The sequence below is a fragment of the Acanthopagrus latus genome, chromosome 5, assembly GCF_904848185.1.
Source record: "Acanthopagrus latus isolate v.2019 chromosome 5, fAcaLat1.1, whole genome shotgun sequence".
NCBI lineage: Eukaryota > Metazoa > Chordata > Actinopteri > Spariformes > Sparidae > Acanthopagrus > Acanthopagrus latus.
Window position 1 is genome coordinate 17,286,238 of NC_051043.1, and position 17,920 is coordinate 17,304,157.

A 17,920-nucleotide genomic window follows, 5' to 3' on the forward strand; every position below is an offset into this window, starting at 1 on the left:
GCCACCGTCGCCTGCGAATGACGACACACTGTCGCATAGTTGTATAATCAAACAACATGGCTGCGTCCATGAGACTGCTGGTCCGGAGGGTGATCCGACATTCTCACAGAAATGTTAACGGTACCGCTGCTGGACTTCCAGGTCGGTCGGGTTGCTGTTGGGCGCCGTCGTCCTGTCGTTGTTTCAGCGATGCAGCTGGAGACAAAAATACACATTTTGGTTTCGAAACGGTGTCCGAGTCAGAGAAGGCGAAGAAAGGTGAGCTACAGCAAACCTACCCGCGGGTACGTACTGTTCAGCTGGGTGAACAGTGTGAGATAACAAACGTCATTCAAAACAGTGCTAATTAAAACATTTTTGGCTCTCTGTAAAATAGCAGACCTTGAGGGCGGGATTCGAGATTGTTTTTGGGGTCGTGATAACTTGCCGATGAATTCGGCATACAGTTAATCCATAAAGTGTCACTTCTGTTTTGTATATCAGAGCGTTTTAAAGATGAGTGCTTCCGCTTTGCAAGTGGGAATGATGCCAAGATGAATGGTGTTTAGTGTATGCCGAATTTAAGAAAGGTAGACACTAATTTATATGCTCTTTTAGATATAATTGAGCGTGGCAGAGTTGTTTTTCATAGGCAAGCAAGGAATGATCATTTGTAAAAAATAAATAAATAAATAAAATTATTATATATATATATATATATATATATATATATATATATATATATATATATATATATATATAATTTTATTTATTTATTTATTTTTTATATATATAATTTTATTTATTTATTTATTTTTTACAAATGATCATTCCTTGCTTGCCTATATATGAAATTTGGAGGAATAGGAAAACGGACGTGTCTGAATCAGAACTTGCATGCTGCATTTGTGTGTATTATCATGCTGAATTAAATAATTCCCTATACCCATACAGACACGTAGTAAGTACATTTAATGTAACATTTCATTTAACTTCCCATTACATATACTAAATGTTTAACTCAGAGTACAGAGAGGAATGAAGTTTACTAGACAGCTCAAGTTCAAGTTTATTTTCCAATAATTTAAATATAAAAGAATACAGTTGTAATGAAGTGTTTTTTTTTCTGGACATGTGTATACATCTAATAAAAAGTCACACAATACTTAAAAGGATCAAGAGAAAAAACACAACACATATTTGGTTGCATTAAAGTGCAAGTGTAATAGTATATCTGAGTACAGCCAAATAACACAATAACACACTGTAAACGGCTTCCAGTGAGACCGATGCCCACTCTTTCTCTTTGCTTTTTCAGTCTATAAAGTCTTTGAGAATGTGGCTCAGAAGTATGACATCATGAACGACGCCATGAGTCTGGGGATTCATCGAATGTGGAAGGACATGTTGCTTCACGTCATGCACCCGCAACCTGGGGTGCGACTCCTGGATGTGGCGGGTGGAACAGGTACAGCAGTTTTTGTTGTGCCTCTGCAAAAAAAATGTGCGACCCCACTTGGAGTCATACCTCACTTTATGTTCTCGATGTCCCTCCCTTGCAGGTGACATTGCCTTCCGTTTCCTGGAGTACGTTCGCTCTCAACAGGAACGGCAGAAGCGGCGGGTGGCACGATCCATGCAGACGCCGTCGTGGCAGGACATTTCCAACAGCTACTCCACAGAGGAAGAAGACGGGCCTCAGGAATCCACGGCTGTGGTCTGTGACATCAACAAGGAGATGCTGAAAGTGGGCAAGCAGAAAGCGGACAGTATGGGCATCAATGCTGGTAAGTTTTCGACTTAAAAATTGCTTCAAGAGCCCAAAAAGACATCTGATCCCCTCAGCTGGGAGGTTTTAGTGAGCATGTTTACATGTACACAGATGAGGTTTTTCGGGGATATCCCCATTCATGCTGCTGTGCATGTAAAGACCCAGTGATTACAGGAGCCAGAATAACCTTCATCCTTGCTTTGAGAAAGCCAGATGTTTTGGTTGAGCTGCTCTCAAAGAAAGTGGGGAAACTGTAGTGTGTAAACATCTTATTCAGGTTTCTGATCACTGTCCACAGGGTTTTGCATCAAACTTCAACCAGGAAAGACCTAAAAATTGTTTCCCTCTTTTTAAGTGATATGAAATGGGGAGTTTTTCCACGTTTCTGCATATTTCTCAGGGAATAATGCAGCAGTCTTTATGAAAGAAGGTATAGTAGGGTTGGTGGTATTAGTGAGTTGATGAGGAATCCAGACCTAGAGGATATGAATATATATTTAAGTTGATACTGGATGATGCTTTGGAGGAGGTTTGCGCTCCACATTTTTTGTTGATTCTGGCGGCCTCTGTGGTCAAAAGATGTCAATGGTTAAACAAAGATGACTTGCTGTACTGTACCATTAATCTACAGAGCAGCCTCCTTTCTCCGTTTCCTCACTTCATCCTCAGCACTTAATATCCAACCAGGTTAAGTGTGTATCCGACCCAGGGACATGCTTTAAGAAAAATTGTTTTAATTATACAGAAATAGCCAATCTTCTATCTGATGGCTACTTTGTTGTTCTGTTTGGTTGTAAGTTAGAGAAACTAAACTCATAACGTTTAGTACAGTCATCCAGGCTGTCTCAATGGGATGTTAATATTTGAAACTCAGATCATTTTATCATCCGAGATATCAGGTTGCTGGATGTTAAGTGTAAACATTTCTATCAAATAAGATCAGAGTCACAATGAGGCTCATCAGATGGAACCTGCATTTAGCTGTGACTTGACTGGATGTCAACAGTCTTGGGTATATATACATGAATATAAATTTGTATAGACATTCGCTTGAAAATGTTGAAATTGCGCTGCTGGGTACAGCACACAGGCAGGACATGTACATAGAAAACAATTTCTCTAATTAGATGTGTGCAACCATGCAGAGATAGAACTGAGGTTAATCACTTGCTGCACTTCTGCCTCTGCCTCTGTGTGTCGATGTGTGTATCAGGTCTGTCGTGGGTTGTGGGGGATGCAGAGGAGCTACCGTTTGATGATGACCAGTTTGATATTTATACCATCGCCTTTGGCATCCGAAACGTCACCCATATAGATCAGGTAACAAACAGCTACTGCACAGATCTTCTGATAAAGACTGTTGCTTCTACAGCTCTGCACTAAGTGGTCCCAGCCTGCAATGAAGCATACATTCAACTTCTTGTTCTACTGTTTTTTGTTTTTTACGCAGTTTAAAAAAATGTGAATGTCAGAACCGTCTGTAAAATGATTAGTAATACATTTAATATGCATTTTTTTTAATTCACATGCTTTTTTTAAAAAAAAGTTGTCTTAGTTTAGTTTTTATTTTATGCCGCAAGTTACATTTCAGTAGCACTGATTGCAATAGCAAGAGGACTCCGATACCCATGTTTGATAGCAAGGGAAAATTGACGCAACATTGCAGGAGAAAATCTACTTCTGGTGGAGTTGGTGCTCACACATTTGTCCAAATCCAAAGGGAAATCTGTCCAAAATCCAGTGATACCCAATTTAAAATGACATTAATCATGGAAAATCTGCAAATCCTTACTTTTAAAGAAGATCCACAAATATATTTCTAAATATATTTATTTTCATATTAATTGTATGTATTTATCCTTTATTCAGCAAGTCAAGTACCACTGAGATACACTGTTTCTTCTTCCAGGCAGTCCTGGTTAAAACAGCAGAAAAACGTTCACATTTTAGGAGACATACAGTGGATCAACACAAGGGAAATGGTTAAAGAAGAAAGACATACCAGCCATACCAGCAGAACCCATAACACACTCCACCTCAGGTTGAGCATTAAGAAAAACAGCAACACGGTTACTTCAGGCCAATCAGGAAAGACAACAAAAAGGTGTTCGAAGAAGGGAGGGCTTCTGATGTCAATTTGTTTTCTCTTGTTAGACCAATAGTGCAAATCCTTTTTTAAAATATCATTTCAGGCACTGCAGGAGGCTCAGCGGGTCCTGAAACCTGGTGGCAGGTTCATGTGCTTAGAATTCAGCAAAGTGACAAATCCCGTGTTGGCAAGGTGAGGATGAGGAGGAGTGAAAACTCCTGGTGGATGACTCGGTGTGAATATGAATCAGCCTTGTAAATCTCATACTTTAGGAGCAGTGATTTTTTTCCTAACTTTGTGATATGTGGTTCATGTTGCATTTTTTAAATGTTTCCTATTTAAAGGAGTTATTTAAATGTTCATTAACGGAGATTCTTTTTAATTGAGACATCTCTATAAGTACTCTACAGTACTACATAATCTGCACATTATGAAACTCAACGTCCTTTTGCATTGTTCAGTGTGGACAAACACTGCCCTCTTCTGGTTCTGTACCTCAAAGCAATTCAGCAGATATGCCTGTTAACTGTGACCTGGCTGCGTTGTGCCGTGGAGGGCGTTCACTTTGTCAAGTTCAATATAATATATATGATACTTACAGATATGTTATATATAGAGAGCCAGTCGTTTATGTCTAACTCTTCAAGATATAGATGTTTTTACATAATTAATTGAAGAATTTAGTCTGACTTTAGTATTTCATTTTTTTTTTTCAATCCACATTTGAAAGTTGTTGGATAAATAAAAAGTTTTCTGCTCTAAGAAAACGGCTTCAGTCTGCTGCTCACCTGTATCCTGTTCTATTTTCCAGGCTTTATGACACGTACAGTTTCCAGATGATCCCAGTTTTGGGAGAGGTGATTGCTGGAGACTGGAAATCGTACCAATATTTGGTAGAAAGCATCCGCAAGTTCCCAGATCAGGTGAGAAAACTGATTATTTTATTTCAGTCTCCCCTTTTTTATTATTGTTACTCTCAATTCAGACATGATTCACTTCAAGTCACCCTGATTTAAGTGTTGTATCTTTTGATTGTTCAGATCTTATTCTGCAATTTTCCATCATTTGGCTTCCATCATTTAGTTTGATGTTTCTTGCTCATCACATTGTTCCTGTGTTGAGATGTTTTCATGAGCCATAATGAATTTTTGCAGATATTCAGTATTAATTTTGCTAGTTGGACTGCATTTAACAACTAATTCAATTATTCTGTTGACTGTTTGTCATTTAAATTATTAAATGTATAGTCATTACATTCCAGAAAAGTACACCACATCCTCTGTGTCAAAGAGGATGTTCAAGTGCCATTAATATATTCATTATTTCTCTGTCTAGTTGTTTATTTTTTAGGGACATAAGGAACATTGCTGTAAATATGTCCGATTAGCCAAGGGGCTTGTTTTCATCTGTAGTCCCTGGCCAGGTGTAAAGTTGGCAACCTGAAATCAAGAAACAAGTCATGACTGAACAGCAGATATTATATTTATTAAAATTTTGAAATGATAATGAATTTGTTAATTCTTTTCAAACAAGGTTGTAGGAGCAGAAAACAGGATGTAGACCTATCAGTATGTGATGAATGAAGTTAGATTAATCAATGATTTAACATTGAGTCTATTCTCCACTTTGTGTTCCTTAAGTTTACATTTCCTCACGCTTGTTTCTTCAGTTTGAATTTCTTGATGCCAAACACCAGCCTGACTATGTGCAGTAGTGTCACTTTGCTCTCTCTTCTGCAGGAAGAGTTTAAAGGAATGATTGAGGACGCAGGTTTCTACTGTGTGCGGTACTACAACCTCACTGGCGGAGTAGTGGCTCTTCACTCTGGTTTCAAGCTGTGAGATGCACTCCTAACACCTAAAACAGACTGGCTGCGTGTTTCAGGCTTTTTCCACCTGTATGACAAACTGTCTGCAGAGTTCTCAGACATTAATTTCATAACACGAAGCAGCAGAGCTCATTTCTGCAGATGTTTCTGCATAGTAACAGAAAATCAGGTCAGATGACATATTTATTGACTTTTTTTCCTGTTGATTAAACTGTACTGAAAACTGTACTTTATACCAATATTAGTGTAAAGAATGCCACATTAAAAACAAAATGTCATTGTGTCTGTGTCATCGGTGTTAAGAAAACTGGCGAGTGAGTTAAAACATTTGAATACAGGCTGCTTTGTTTATTTTTTGTAACACCTATGTTTGGCAGTGAATAATAAAACTTGCAAAAGCTGATCTCGGTATTTGATTGGATTACTCTCAAGCTACAGGCAAAGGCAACTATTACTGCTAATGATCATGCGACTACTCACGTTTAAGGACGCAAAAAGTAACTATCTCCAAGTGAAATGCAAATAATTGAAAGGAGGACACCACAACATGAGTTACTTGAATAAAACTGTATATTTTACAGATCTTTGTACACTTTAATTACAAAACTGTATGGTACTAAAGTTTTTAAAATCAGTTTTTTGGTCAGAGAAGATTTAATCGTCTTGTGTGCAATTACCATGTATATACAAAGTCTCATGTTAGTGATTTTTCTCAAAATAAAAAGCAACCAAATAACTCAAACGTTCATACACTCTGAACATAAGACATGGCTTAAAGATAAATATATTAGTAAATAAATATTCAGAGAACATATTTCCATTTATGAAATGTGTTTGCTATACAGATACAGAAATATACACAGATTGATTTCTAGCCTTTTTTAAAACATTTGTAATGGTAATGACAGAAAATAATTATATTCTTAAAAAATTAAAAAATATTAATTTTTGTACACTTTAATCTTCTTAAGTGCTAGAAACGATAACAAAAAAAAATTAAATAGTGACTCAAGTACCCCAAAATGTTATATTTGCAGTAGGTACATATCTCTATGCAAAAGGCAAGATTAGATTCTCACTTGATTACAGCACTGGGTTAACTTATAAATAGGGTTATTTCAGAAAGTTTTCCTCTGTGTAGAGAATGTGTATATTTCATAGAAACAGTATAAAAAACAGTCTGCAGGACAAACAGAAAGGCATGAATGACAAGCATTGATATCGCGAATATGTATTATGCATGGCACGATATGATTCAAACGGATACACTGTGGTATGTATAACTGCATTGTTTAAAAAAAAAAAAAAAAAGTCACAGTACAATAAGGAACCCTTATGAAATATGAGTCTTTTTCCAGCTACTTTCCTTTGGCCTTTTAATACACGCTAGAACCTTTTTATAGATATTTATTAGAGCATGCCTCATTGAGGAAATTGGGTGACAGCAAAACACACTTTTAAGGGCTTCCAAACAAGAGGTAGAGTGCTACACCCTACTTTTTTGAAGAAATCTACTGACCCCAAGACGCCGTCACTTTAGTCTGGAGTTCGACTGAAAGTGGTGCAGTGTCTTTTTAGATATTGCTACAAATAGCTTACCAGCATAAGGCTTTCATGTTGCTCTGGCACATCTCATACAGTTAGGCCACTAATGGACAGAAATGCAATGCATAAAACAAATTCTGTATTAAATTGAATAGAGACCAGTGTCAGCCTTGCATTCACATTTCTATGCATTTTTTTCTGTAATATATAGATAGCTTCTTCTCCTCAGAGAAATGTGTGGGTCACAGACACTTTAAACAGACCCATTTCCCTGCTCGTGAAAAAAGTAATAAAAAAAACAACTAAAAACAAACAAACAATCATGTCTTTCTGTTTTGGTATAGCTATGTCCATACAACCTATTTGAGTTGGCGGTTGAAGCTTTATAGGCAGTCAGTGTTTGTGTGCGCACATACATGTAGATGTGGATGTTTATGAATTAAGAGTGTACTTTATCTGTGAAGAAAACATCTCAGATTTCCTAGAACTTGCACAAAAGATGGGGTTCAGATATTTTGCTCTTCACAAAATCTGAAAAGATCTCACAAGAAATTGGCCCAGATTACGTAGTGCTGAAGGGGCATAACCCAGACAGTCGGATGCCAACACCAACCCACCTCTAGCTTCAGTTTATAACCTATATCCATATTTGTAGTATCACTTTTTGTCTCAGCACTATGGTAACATAGTTTGGTGCCGAGATGTTTGTCGCCACAGGAATGAACTTGATACTCTGTATATCTAGAGATGACGGGCCATTTCAGTAGAAATCCACACAATCTAAGATGATAACATTCAGCGCTCAGAGAGCAAGGTTAGAACAAGGCAGCTGAGGGTTTCAATGACTGACTGACTGATACGGTACCAAACATATACTTTTAACTGAATCCCTTCTTTCTGGGCTCAAGTTCGTAAACCCAGACCTCCCTCATTTGTTGAAGTACTGCTTCCCAGTGCAGTGGGGCTTGCAGAGAGCTGAGGGTGGAACAAAGCCCTGGTCTCTTCCTCCTGAGGGTATGGCTGACCTCTAAACTGTCCTGAGGTGAAGTACCCCTCTCTGGGCTCATGTCGCTCCCCTGTCCGCATCTCTGCCTCCACTGTCACACTAATGGGCAATAAACTGCTCTGGGTCTCTGCCCCTGTGCCCATTTCACAATCTGTGTCCTCAGGAATTATGGGTATTCTCTGATTGAGTTCGCAGCAGCCCTGTCCAGAGCAGGCCTCTGAGTCTGCATGCGCATACTGCACATTAACAGCGTAGTCCTCGGTGTAACACCCTGCTGTGGCCCTATGGACCTTCATCTCTTTGTAGAAGCAGCAGGGCAGCCCCTCATAGCTCACCTGCTCTGAAGAAGGGCACATGTGCTCAGGGGCAAAGTAGTTCTTGGAGGTTGAACTCTGGAAGTCCATCCCCCGGTGGAAGCGTCCTGTGGCCAGAGGCCCAGCTTGGTCCAAGTCCTGCCCTTTGCATTCCACATTGGGAGGAAGCACCTCAAAGCAGCAGCTACAGGCTGCTGCTCCAAGCTCCCCCGACTCTTCCTGCGCCCCTTTCCCCCTGTCTGCTCCGGGAGCCTCTGGAGCCCCGGCTGAGGTAGTGCTAGTGTTGCTGTTCTCCCTGGGTTCCAGTGATGAGCGACTGCTGTAGTTGGGCTCCAAACTGCAGTTGGAGAGGTGGTCCCCCGAATTATATCCCGAAGCTCCAGGAGGGAGTTGGAGGCAGTCATGTCCCAAGGGAGCAGAGGATGTTAAGTCCTCAGCAGGAACTGTGGTGCAAGACGCAGCCCCTGCTTCCCCTGTGGATCCCCTACACGGACTCTTACTCCGGTAGACGTAAGGATCATAGTCACTGCTCAGCGAGCTGCGGAAGGTGGAGCAGCTACCGTACACACCCTGGTTGCTGACCTCAGTACAGTCCAACATGGAGTCGCTGGAGGAACAGTGGCACTGGCCTGAGCTACTGCTGCTGCTGTCACTGCCGGGGCAGTCAGCAAGGTAACCACTACACACTGAGCGGTGGCCATGGTAACAGCTCAGGCCAGAAGTGCTGCCAGTATCACCTATCCTCGAAGAAGAAGCAGGTGCCATGTGTACCACTGTGGGGTATAGAAGCCCCTGCTGAAAGGCCCTGCTGTGGTGGCCCTTGTGGGCCCCTCCTCCACCAAGCTGCCCTGCCATAGCAGGCCCTTGGCCACCCTCAGGTTGTTGAGGGAAAGTCAACCCCTGAAAATAATAGTGTTGGTACATAGTCTCATACTGCGAGAAGCAGGCTGCTCGGGAAAAGTTACGACCATGAAACTTGGGTCGTTTAAAAGCAGCATGATGCGGCTGTGCTGGGTAGGCGGGTGGTCCACGGTGATCTAGTCCACAGTGGTGAGGGTTGAGTGAATGGTCCAGGTGGAGGGTGGGGTGGTAGCTCCGGAGAAAGGCAGATGTTGACTGGGGTGGGTAAAGACCTTGGGGATCTGGGTGCTGGTCCACAGTGAGCACTGTGATGGGGTTGCCGTGGGGGTCCATGCTGGTTCTGGTTGGGTAGGCAGTCACCTGGCCAGCCCGGTGCACCCTGCCAGGATAATGAACTGGCAACACCACCCGCTGCCGGCCGTGGACTGGGTTGCCAGGATCCATGCACGAGGGTCCTGGATTTCCCTTTTTTTGCTCTATGAAATAAAACACACAAAAAACTCTGAGTGTTAAATTTTAAGGAACTTTTCTATTTCAGTTGTTTTTTTAAAAAATTTTATTTATCTAAACATCAAAGCAAAATCAGTCAGAGGTTGTGCACCAACTCACCGATGATGTTGTGTCTACAGTGGGGACAGGTATGATGCTGGAGCAGCCAGGGGTCGACACATTTCTTATGAAATCTGTGAGCACAGGGGATAACCCGCAGCTCCTGTAGAGAGAACAACACAACAAGATTCATAAGAAGTCAGAGCTGACCTGCGCTGTGATCTACAGAGTGTAAACCTGAAATAGAAAAGATACAACCACCAAGCCTTGTTCTCAAATTACATTGACAAAAATTAGAATGTTTAAAGGTACACAACATCTCCATACAGGAGATGGACCAAAAACATCTAATTTTCACTCATTAAATTAATATTGCAAATCATTCTTTTCAACAGAGATGCTGATTGAAAAACGTGTGCTTTGCTTTTGTGAATTTAAAGATATCTGATCCTGTCAGGAAACATCTCAAAGCACTTCTAAAGATTTAATATGAATAGGTAGAGTCTGTTGATTTCGTTGAAACACCAAATGCAGTAATCCTGCAGTATCTTTGTTAAATGGTTTGGTTATTTTTTTTAATGGCATGCACCATCAATTCAGGCACTAACTACTGTAGACATCAATTACAGCGGGAGTTATGTTATGTAGGTAAATCAGTGGAAATCAGCGGAATGGGTAAACTTAGGTCCAATGTCATTTATCAAAGTATGTTTTCAAGGCAATAAAAGAAATCTCCCAAAGCTACAAATTATGAGATTAAATCATGTACATGACAAACTGCAATGAAGGGGGATGTTTGTTCAGGAGGATCTGAATGTCCAGAGGGTGGCAGCAGAGATGGACAGAACTGTCATTTGGTTGAGGTGGCTGAGTCTCATCAAGTTTTTAATACTGAGGTGCCAAGTATAATTCATGCAGCCATAATGAGATGCCACACCACAGCACAAATACAACTCTGAAGCTCAATGTCACCACTTTCTGGAACAAAACAAACAAGACGCTCACACTCGAGGATTGATATGAAAAGAATGCGACACTTTGTATTCAGACGGAGAACTGGCATGAAGGAATTCCAAGACACAAAAGCAGGAGGGGACTGTGAATATGAATTATTATATTCCACTGCAGCGAGAGGTCTTTCACTGCCGTAAATACTTTTAACTCTATGGCTTAATGTGACTCATCTTTGGGCTCTTTTCCACCCAAGCTTTTGTTGCTCGGTTCACTGCTCAAAAACTGCTTTGATGCCATTCAGCCTTTTATATCGCCACTTCCTCTGTGCAATCGTGGCGCCATGCTTTGTTGTGTTTTCTTCTCCTCCTTACAGAAGAGACACATAACCACAAAAAACGCACACACATAGACCAGCTATGTCCCTGTGGGCACCGGGGTTTGTTCCTCCGGCGTCCGTGCTGAGGATGAGCAATGCTGTTACAGTAAACCCTCAAAGTGCCAAGATTAGGATACATATGACAATGACTCCTTTAAGGATTAAAGAAGGCCACACTGGGAAAACAGGAAGCATAATCACAATCCAATGCACTCTGGGTACCGTTATCTCTCCAGGTGCTCTGAAAGACCGAACTAAACATCTAAAAAGGCGCCGGAAAGAACGTCACCGAGAGATCGCAGGACTGCGGTCCCCAAACACATCAGGGGAACTTCCATTCTATTGTCCACATGACTGCATTATGTTTCATGTCTACAGCATATGTAATGAAAAGAAAACAAGCACAGTGGGTAGATGACCACACAAACACTGCCAGAGCTGAGAGGTCCAGCTCCTACATGGTCTAATTTTGCACGCACAGCACTATAAAGCACTTTGGATAAAAAAAAACATTCGGTGCATAATTGTCGGTTTTGTGTCTGAAAATGCTCCCCTGGTTGTGCATTTGTATCATGACCTTTTGATTCAATATGTTTTTATAATCCTTGTTTTTGATTGGATTTGATTGGATTTTTGATTGAACTGTGATTGGATTTTAGGTCTCCACACATCAAAATGTGTGCTTCCTGCACCAGGAGGACACAGTTTACTCACTACAATAAATGATTTGTTTTACTCTCTTGGCTTTTAAAAGTCAGGCACATTCTCTTTTGACAGACTTTAAAGCTGATTTCAAAATAAAAGTAAATATTGACGCAGTACAAATGAACAGAAAAAAAGACCAAATAACAAATATCTACCTATGCAGTCACTGTTGAGAGCAAATGGATAACGCAAAGCAGATGACTTTAAATCTGACATTCTTTTCTCACCTCCCCGTCGATGTACTTCTCCAGACAGATGGCGCAGTCGGAGGTGGAGCTGCTGCTCAGCGAATCAGAGGCTCCACAGCTGCTCTCGCGCTGGCCCTTTCCTTTGGCCTTGAACTTTCTCGTCTCCATCTTTTCCAAGGCTTGAATGGCCATCCTGTTCATGGAGCTCTGTGTCAGGGAGAGAGGTGGGATCAGGTCAGCAAGAGCTGCATGTTTAAGGAGCCACTTTAGACCAACTTTCGATTCAAGAGGCTTTTGAACGAGATCCAAATTAAGGTCTTCAAATGAGGAAACAACTCAGTGATCGTGTTTTTCAGCTAACATCCTGTTAAAAGTCTAACATCAGCAAAGAGGAGCACGGTGCAAAGAAGCTGACCCTCGCCAACACTGACACACAATGCGGCAGGGCTGGTTGTTGTCATGACGTGAGATTGACACAGTGCATCATTTTGCAATGTTTGACTGAAGCATTAGCAGCTCTCTCTGGCTCCAACCCTCTGCTTTCTTTTCATCTCTAATTTTCTCCGTGTTGCCTTAAAAATGTTACTCATTAAAAAATGGTGACTGATGAGTTATCACATCCAGAACCGCTTCTTCAAATTACACTTAATGCTTCACACATGTAGCAGACATTTTGAATTGCTGGTTACTGTCCCTTCGGTTGCCTCACAGCTAGATAACTGTAGACTTTATAAGGACGTCCTGGTCAGAAAAAAAGCAACTTTGGATTGTGAGTCAATCTCATCACAGGGCTGACAAACATGAAACGTGAGGACTTAAAAAATCTGTACTTTATACTTTGTAATTAGTCTCGAGAGGGCGAACCCTTCACTGCACCCAGAAGTATTCTCAAATTATTTTCCACTCTTTACAGTTAAATTGGAAAGAAAACGTCACCACTGTATAAACAATGTTTACTCCATAAGAAGCTCATTAATTTTTCACATTTCGGGAAGGAAGAAGTTGCTACGTATGACAAAGCTGCCCCCAGTGCAAGCTGTTAATTAACCACCAAAGGAAGTCACGACCAAATCATCCGTTGCTGTGACACACACACACACACACACACACACGCTCATGTTGGCAGCATTACACCTGTCTTAACGGGTGCTGCTACAGGTTTTTTGCTCTGTTGTGACATTTCCGTGCAGCCACCCTCTCATCAGTGTTAATTAAATGCTTATCCTGATTGATGCGCCTGACGTCAGCCTCCTCTGAGAGCCGTTTGTCAACACATGCGAGGAATCAATCAACAGCAGACCCAAACTGCGAATATACAAGTTTCCATTTGCAAGTTGTTGGGTCATCCGCATTTCTGTTCTAGTGGTAAGGAGTGTGTTTTCAGGACACTGACCTGGCTTCTCCTCTGCTTGAGTTTGATCTTGATAAGCAGAATGAGGCAAACCAGCGACACGACCACGAAGAAAGCCAGGAAGATGCCCATGTCGAAGTACTCCGTGGGCTGCTATGGAAAAAGGGGAGCAACAGAGAACAACAAATTTGTCAGATAATCTTCACATGCAGCTGCTTGCGGTACAGGGGTTACTAAAAGGGTTACGTGGCCTGAACACAGTTGCATTTTTCATTTCCAGTCACCCACACTCGAGGATATTTGATTAGAGCTTTGTTAGCTTCTCAGCAAAGCAGAGCACTCAGCGGTGTGACCCATTCAACAAGGAAAATGGGACCTTTGCACATAATCATATGGAGTTTTCTACCGTAAATACATCAGAAATCAGTTTATCTCCATATCAGAATCATCATCTTCTCCTTCAGCTGTTCACCCAAGTGCTACGGTACATCACTCACACAAATGAATCAACCATTCTGAAACGATGACTTGATTAAAAGTGCAATTTGTGAGAAAGTTGATTGTAGAGCCTCCTTCTCAGGCCATCAGATACTGATGCTTTGGGTCGAGTTTTGGACTGTTGATCGAATGAAACAAGTCGGGGGTAAACCAGGTTGGTTTTCACATTCATTAGATCTCGATACCCAGAGGGCGCCATTACGAAAAAAGAAATGATACTAACACTGGGTCAGAGGTCATCTGCTGTTATATGTTTTTTTCACTGCACTCATACCTGGAAACACATCTAAATATTTCCCCTCACATGGGTGCTGCCATTGTTGTATGACATCATGCAACTGCCCCCTAATTAGGTCAGAGTAGATAGATTTCCCCCAAGCTTACAAATTCCGACTTGGGGTGGTGTTCCATTGTCCTGTTACTGGTAGGACGTCAGTAATTTAGTTAGTTTAGAGTTACAAGTCGCCTGGAATGCAGCATAAGACACCTGACACTGAGGTAAGAGGACTTTTAGCGTTTCATAAATTTCAGCCCCACTGCAGAGCTCAAGACAAGATAAAGACCAGATTTTACATCTTTTTGCTTTTTACAGAGTAAAAAGTAGAACATGAGAGACTCTGTTGATGAATTCAGTCCACAGACAGCTGCTTAAACTCACTGAGAATGAACAGATTGTTTTGTTTTTCATCAGAAAAATGCCTCTAATAGGACAGTCCTTTCTCTCGGGCTTTCATTATGTCAAGTCATTTGACCTCAAAGTGTGCTGGTCTCTTATCAAATATTTCAAGCAAACAAACAGCTCTTTGAATGGCTGATATTAATCTCCCAGAGTGCTGCGAAAAAGTCCTCGGCCTCGGGGCAGCGGAGATCAGAGAAGAAAGGGAAAAGGGTCAGATTTCACAGATGGAATTTTTGCTTGTCTTCACATCTAAAAAAAAAAAAAAAAGTCTCTACGCTGTTTGGTGCTTGGGCCTCAGAAACATGTTCACCTCTTCTTCATTTTCCTCACATGTGCCTTAGATTAGTGTCACACACACATGTCATCTGTACTGAGTGGTTTGGGGTTGTAGCATGACCGCTTACCCTCGGTGGTCTGTGTTGTATCCGAGCACGAGCGACTTTCTGCTTGTTGACGATGTTCATCAACTTAACAGCGTCATTTCCCTTCACGTAAACCACCGGCCGCTTCAGAGGATCCTCTGCGACCTGGTTGAGCTGAGGAGAGGAGAGCAGAGAGGAGGAGACATTAAACTCAGAGGGACTCATACGTAACCAAATTACATTTATTTGGCTAATCAAGAATCTCCTTTAGTCGGAGGGTCTCTCTACCGAATATACACATTCTGTTCACGCTTGATGAGGAGTTGGCCTATGAAAACAGTTGGATCAGGTCTTCTGTGGCATAATGGGAAATGTAGGAATCAGTGTTTTGACTAGTTCAAACGGTCCAGCTGAAATGGGATACAATAATCATTATGATGTTTTCATTACCTGAAACCTGGATAGTTTCCAGGTTTCAACAGTAGCTTTAGCCGCCATCATAGGGCAGCATGACATGAGGGGTGTTTAGTTGGTTGCAAACTGCCACCTCACACCTTTAAATGCGTCTCTTGTGACTCCCCCAAATAGAACTAGTATAGACTACTAGAATAATAGTAATAGTAATAGAGTATATGAGGCAGGTTCTGGTCTGAGTTCAGTTAGAACATTATCACAGACTTCACTCTCTGCTCAGGACGTCGTTTCTGCTCATTCAGTGAGGCTAAATGTTGTATTTGGACATTTAATTTACCATCAACACTTAAATGCTTCACTTCACTTCGAATAATTATAGATGACCCAAAACCCCCTTTTTGCATCATGTTATGGAAAAAAGAGGAGGTCTCATAACAGAGAACATTTGCACCAATGCTGAAACATCTGTGATATCAGCTAATATCAGCTGGTAATATCAGTCAACTGCCGTCAGTCATCAGGGTATCAAGGGCTGAACACGTTTATCCAAAAAGCAATGGTGCTTGTAAAACACGAAGACTTTTATTAAAACGCAGTACAGTGGACTGTGTCACCTGATGGTTAACCTGCTTGCATTGCCAAAACCATTGTATGATTGGTTGTCACAGGTAGACAAAGTTAGCGGACGATAGGGTGAAAAGTTTGGGAGCTTTGCCCTGATGCATGTGAACTGTCTGACCATGAAAGGCATGAATGAAAGAGAAAATGACCCAAGACATGGAAACTGTGGCTGCCGTCTGCCAGAGGGAGCAGTGGGGGGAAATAGTGAATGAATAATATGCTCTGGCTTTCGAGTCAGTTGACATACTCCTTTACTCCTCCTCGTCCGCTGGTCGGAATCTGTAATTTGAAAAGCCCAAGGGAAATACCGAGGATATTCGCATTTCTATTTCTTCTGCTATCGTCATGTTCCCCAGAGAAAAACTGTACGTTCTAGTTTCAAAGTATAGACTTGGAGACTTTTGATCTTCTCCCTCGATTCTGGTGCATTGCTCCCAACTCTGAGAAACGACTCCCCTCCAAGATTCTAGCTTTGCCTTTGACAAACAATACGCCATCAAGACGAAGAACTATAAGTCCCTTAACAAAACTTGTTAAAACTGTTTAAACAAAGTTCAAATCACAACTTTTTTTTTCCCCAAACAAAAACATCCAAAGTGTTTTTAGTCACAAGCAGCACTTGGCCTCACATACAGTATATAAACGCAGATAAAAAGAAGGTCAAGTACATTAACTTTCATAAAGCCTTTCTCCTTAATTTCAGCCCCGGGACTTTAATTCTCTCAGAGCTCCTCCTCCCTGCCCCTCGGCCTTGTGGGTCCTGTCTGTGCTGATCGGGCCGCTCTGACTGGAAAAGCCTCTCGGGGGAATTTAACACAGCCGCCCAGCGATGCCTTTCATGTGGTCTCCGCGCAATCCCTTTTATCTTTCAGCTACGCGCTTTACGACCCAGCGGCAGAGAAGAGGAGGCAAGGAGGGAGGGAGGGAAGGAGGGGGGTTTGAGAAAGAAAAAAAAAAAAGAAAAAGAAAAACCTGCAAGTCCAGGCCTGGTGTGGCGAGGATGAATACCACAGGAGAATTCTTGCGACAAAGAAGCTCAGACGAGCAACTCGTGTATTAAACCTCTTAACGGCAAAGACACGGGAGCAAGAAAGAAGAATGTGAGTGTCTGGGCGTGTGAGACCAGAAATGCACTTTGTTCTTACTGTAGCCTGTGTGTGCGTGCACTCAAAGACCGAGCCGTAGTCTCAAGGGATGAGGTAATGTGCGCTACCTGTTCAATTATGAGCTCAACAGAGTTTGGTCATGGTCTAGCGAAAGCCGAACCTGGATATCCATTTTCAGTCCTCTCGGAGAGCAGTGCACTCCTCCAGAGCACGAGTTTGGAGAGGCTCAAAGGCCCAAAATGGTTGAATGAGCAGAGCTGATCCACATGCCTTTGAACAGTACTAAAGATAGAAAGATCATTGTTTGTACAAACAGCACACAGACACACACACATGCACGCACGCACGCAACACATGCACACACACACTGTCTGAAGGGCAGGGTGTGCTGCTGAGCTTTCTTTAAAAGCAGAGTGTCTCTCAAAGACAGTTTATGTGTCGTTGAAACAGGACTGTGTGTGTGTGTGTGTGTGTGTGTGTGTGTGTGTGTGTGTGTGTGTGTGTGAATGCCTGGGCGATTTTTTCAGGTGTGCACAAACCTGGTCGATGGCATCCGGATTCTCTGACACATCAAAGATGACGGCCGTGGCTCCCCGCTGCACAGCTCTCTTCGCCTGCCAACACAGATAGGAGTTTTCATTAGACGTGCTCAACAACGGCGGACAGAAATGTATGGTCACATTCGGCTTCAGGTGAAGTTTTCACATTCAAATTCAGGCCACTA

The 17,920-nt window shown here is 41.8% G+C and overlaps 2 protein-coding genes across 6 annotated transcripts in view; one reads left to right on the plus strand and one right to left on the minus strand.

Annotated features, from left to right (window-relative positions):
- Nucleotides 1–10: 10 nt before the first annotated feature.
- Nucleotides 11–6,070, plus strand: coq5 (coenzyme Q5, methyltransferase). Its single transcript, XM_037097386.1, has 7 exons — nt 11–258; nt 1,298–1,447; nt 1,542–1,766; nt 2,964–3,070; nt 3,943–4,031; nt 4,651–4,762; nt 5,579–6,070. The coding sequence occupies exons 1-7, from the start codon at nt 57–59 to the stop codon at nt 5,678–5,680; spliced, it is 987 nt and encodes a 328-aa protein (XP_036953281.1). The 5' UTR covers nt 11–56; the 3' UTR covers nt 5,681–6,070.
- A 149-nt stretch (nt 6,071–6,219) lies between these two features.
- Nucleotides 6,220–17,920, minus strand: part of znrf3 (zinc and ring finger 3) — a 130,617-nt gene continuing 118,916 nt past the window's right edge. For 4 of the 5 annotated variants that reach the window (XM_037097380.1, XM_037097382.1, XM_037097383.1 and 1 more), the window contains 6 exons: nt 17,736–17,810; nt 15,098–15,229; nt 13,559–13,669; nt 12,205–12,372; nt 10,003–10,105; nt 6,220–9,869 (listed from right to left, as the gene is read on the minus strand). In XM_037097380.1, coding sequence (XP_036953275.1) covers nt 8,116–9,869; nt 10,003–10,105; nt 12,205–12,372; nt 13,559–13,669; nt 15,098–15,229; nt 17,736–17,810 — 2,343 coding nt within the window. In that variant the 3' untranslated portion in view covers nt 6,220–8,115. The remainder of the gene's footprint in view (nt 9,870–10,002; nt 10,106–12,204; nt 12,373–13,558; nt 13,670–15,097; nt 15,230–17,735; nt 17,811–17,920) is intronic. The other variant, XM_037097381.1, reaches the window with a different exon arrangement.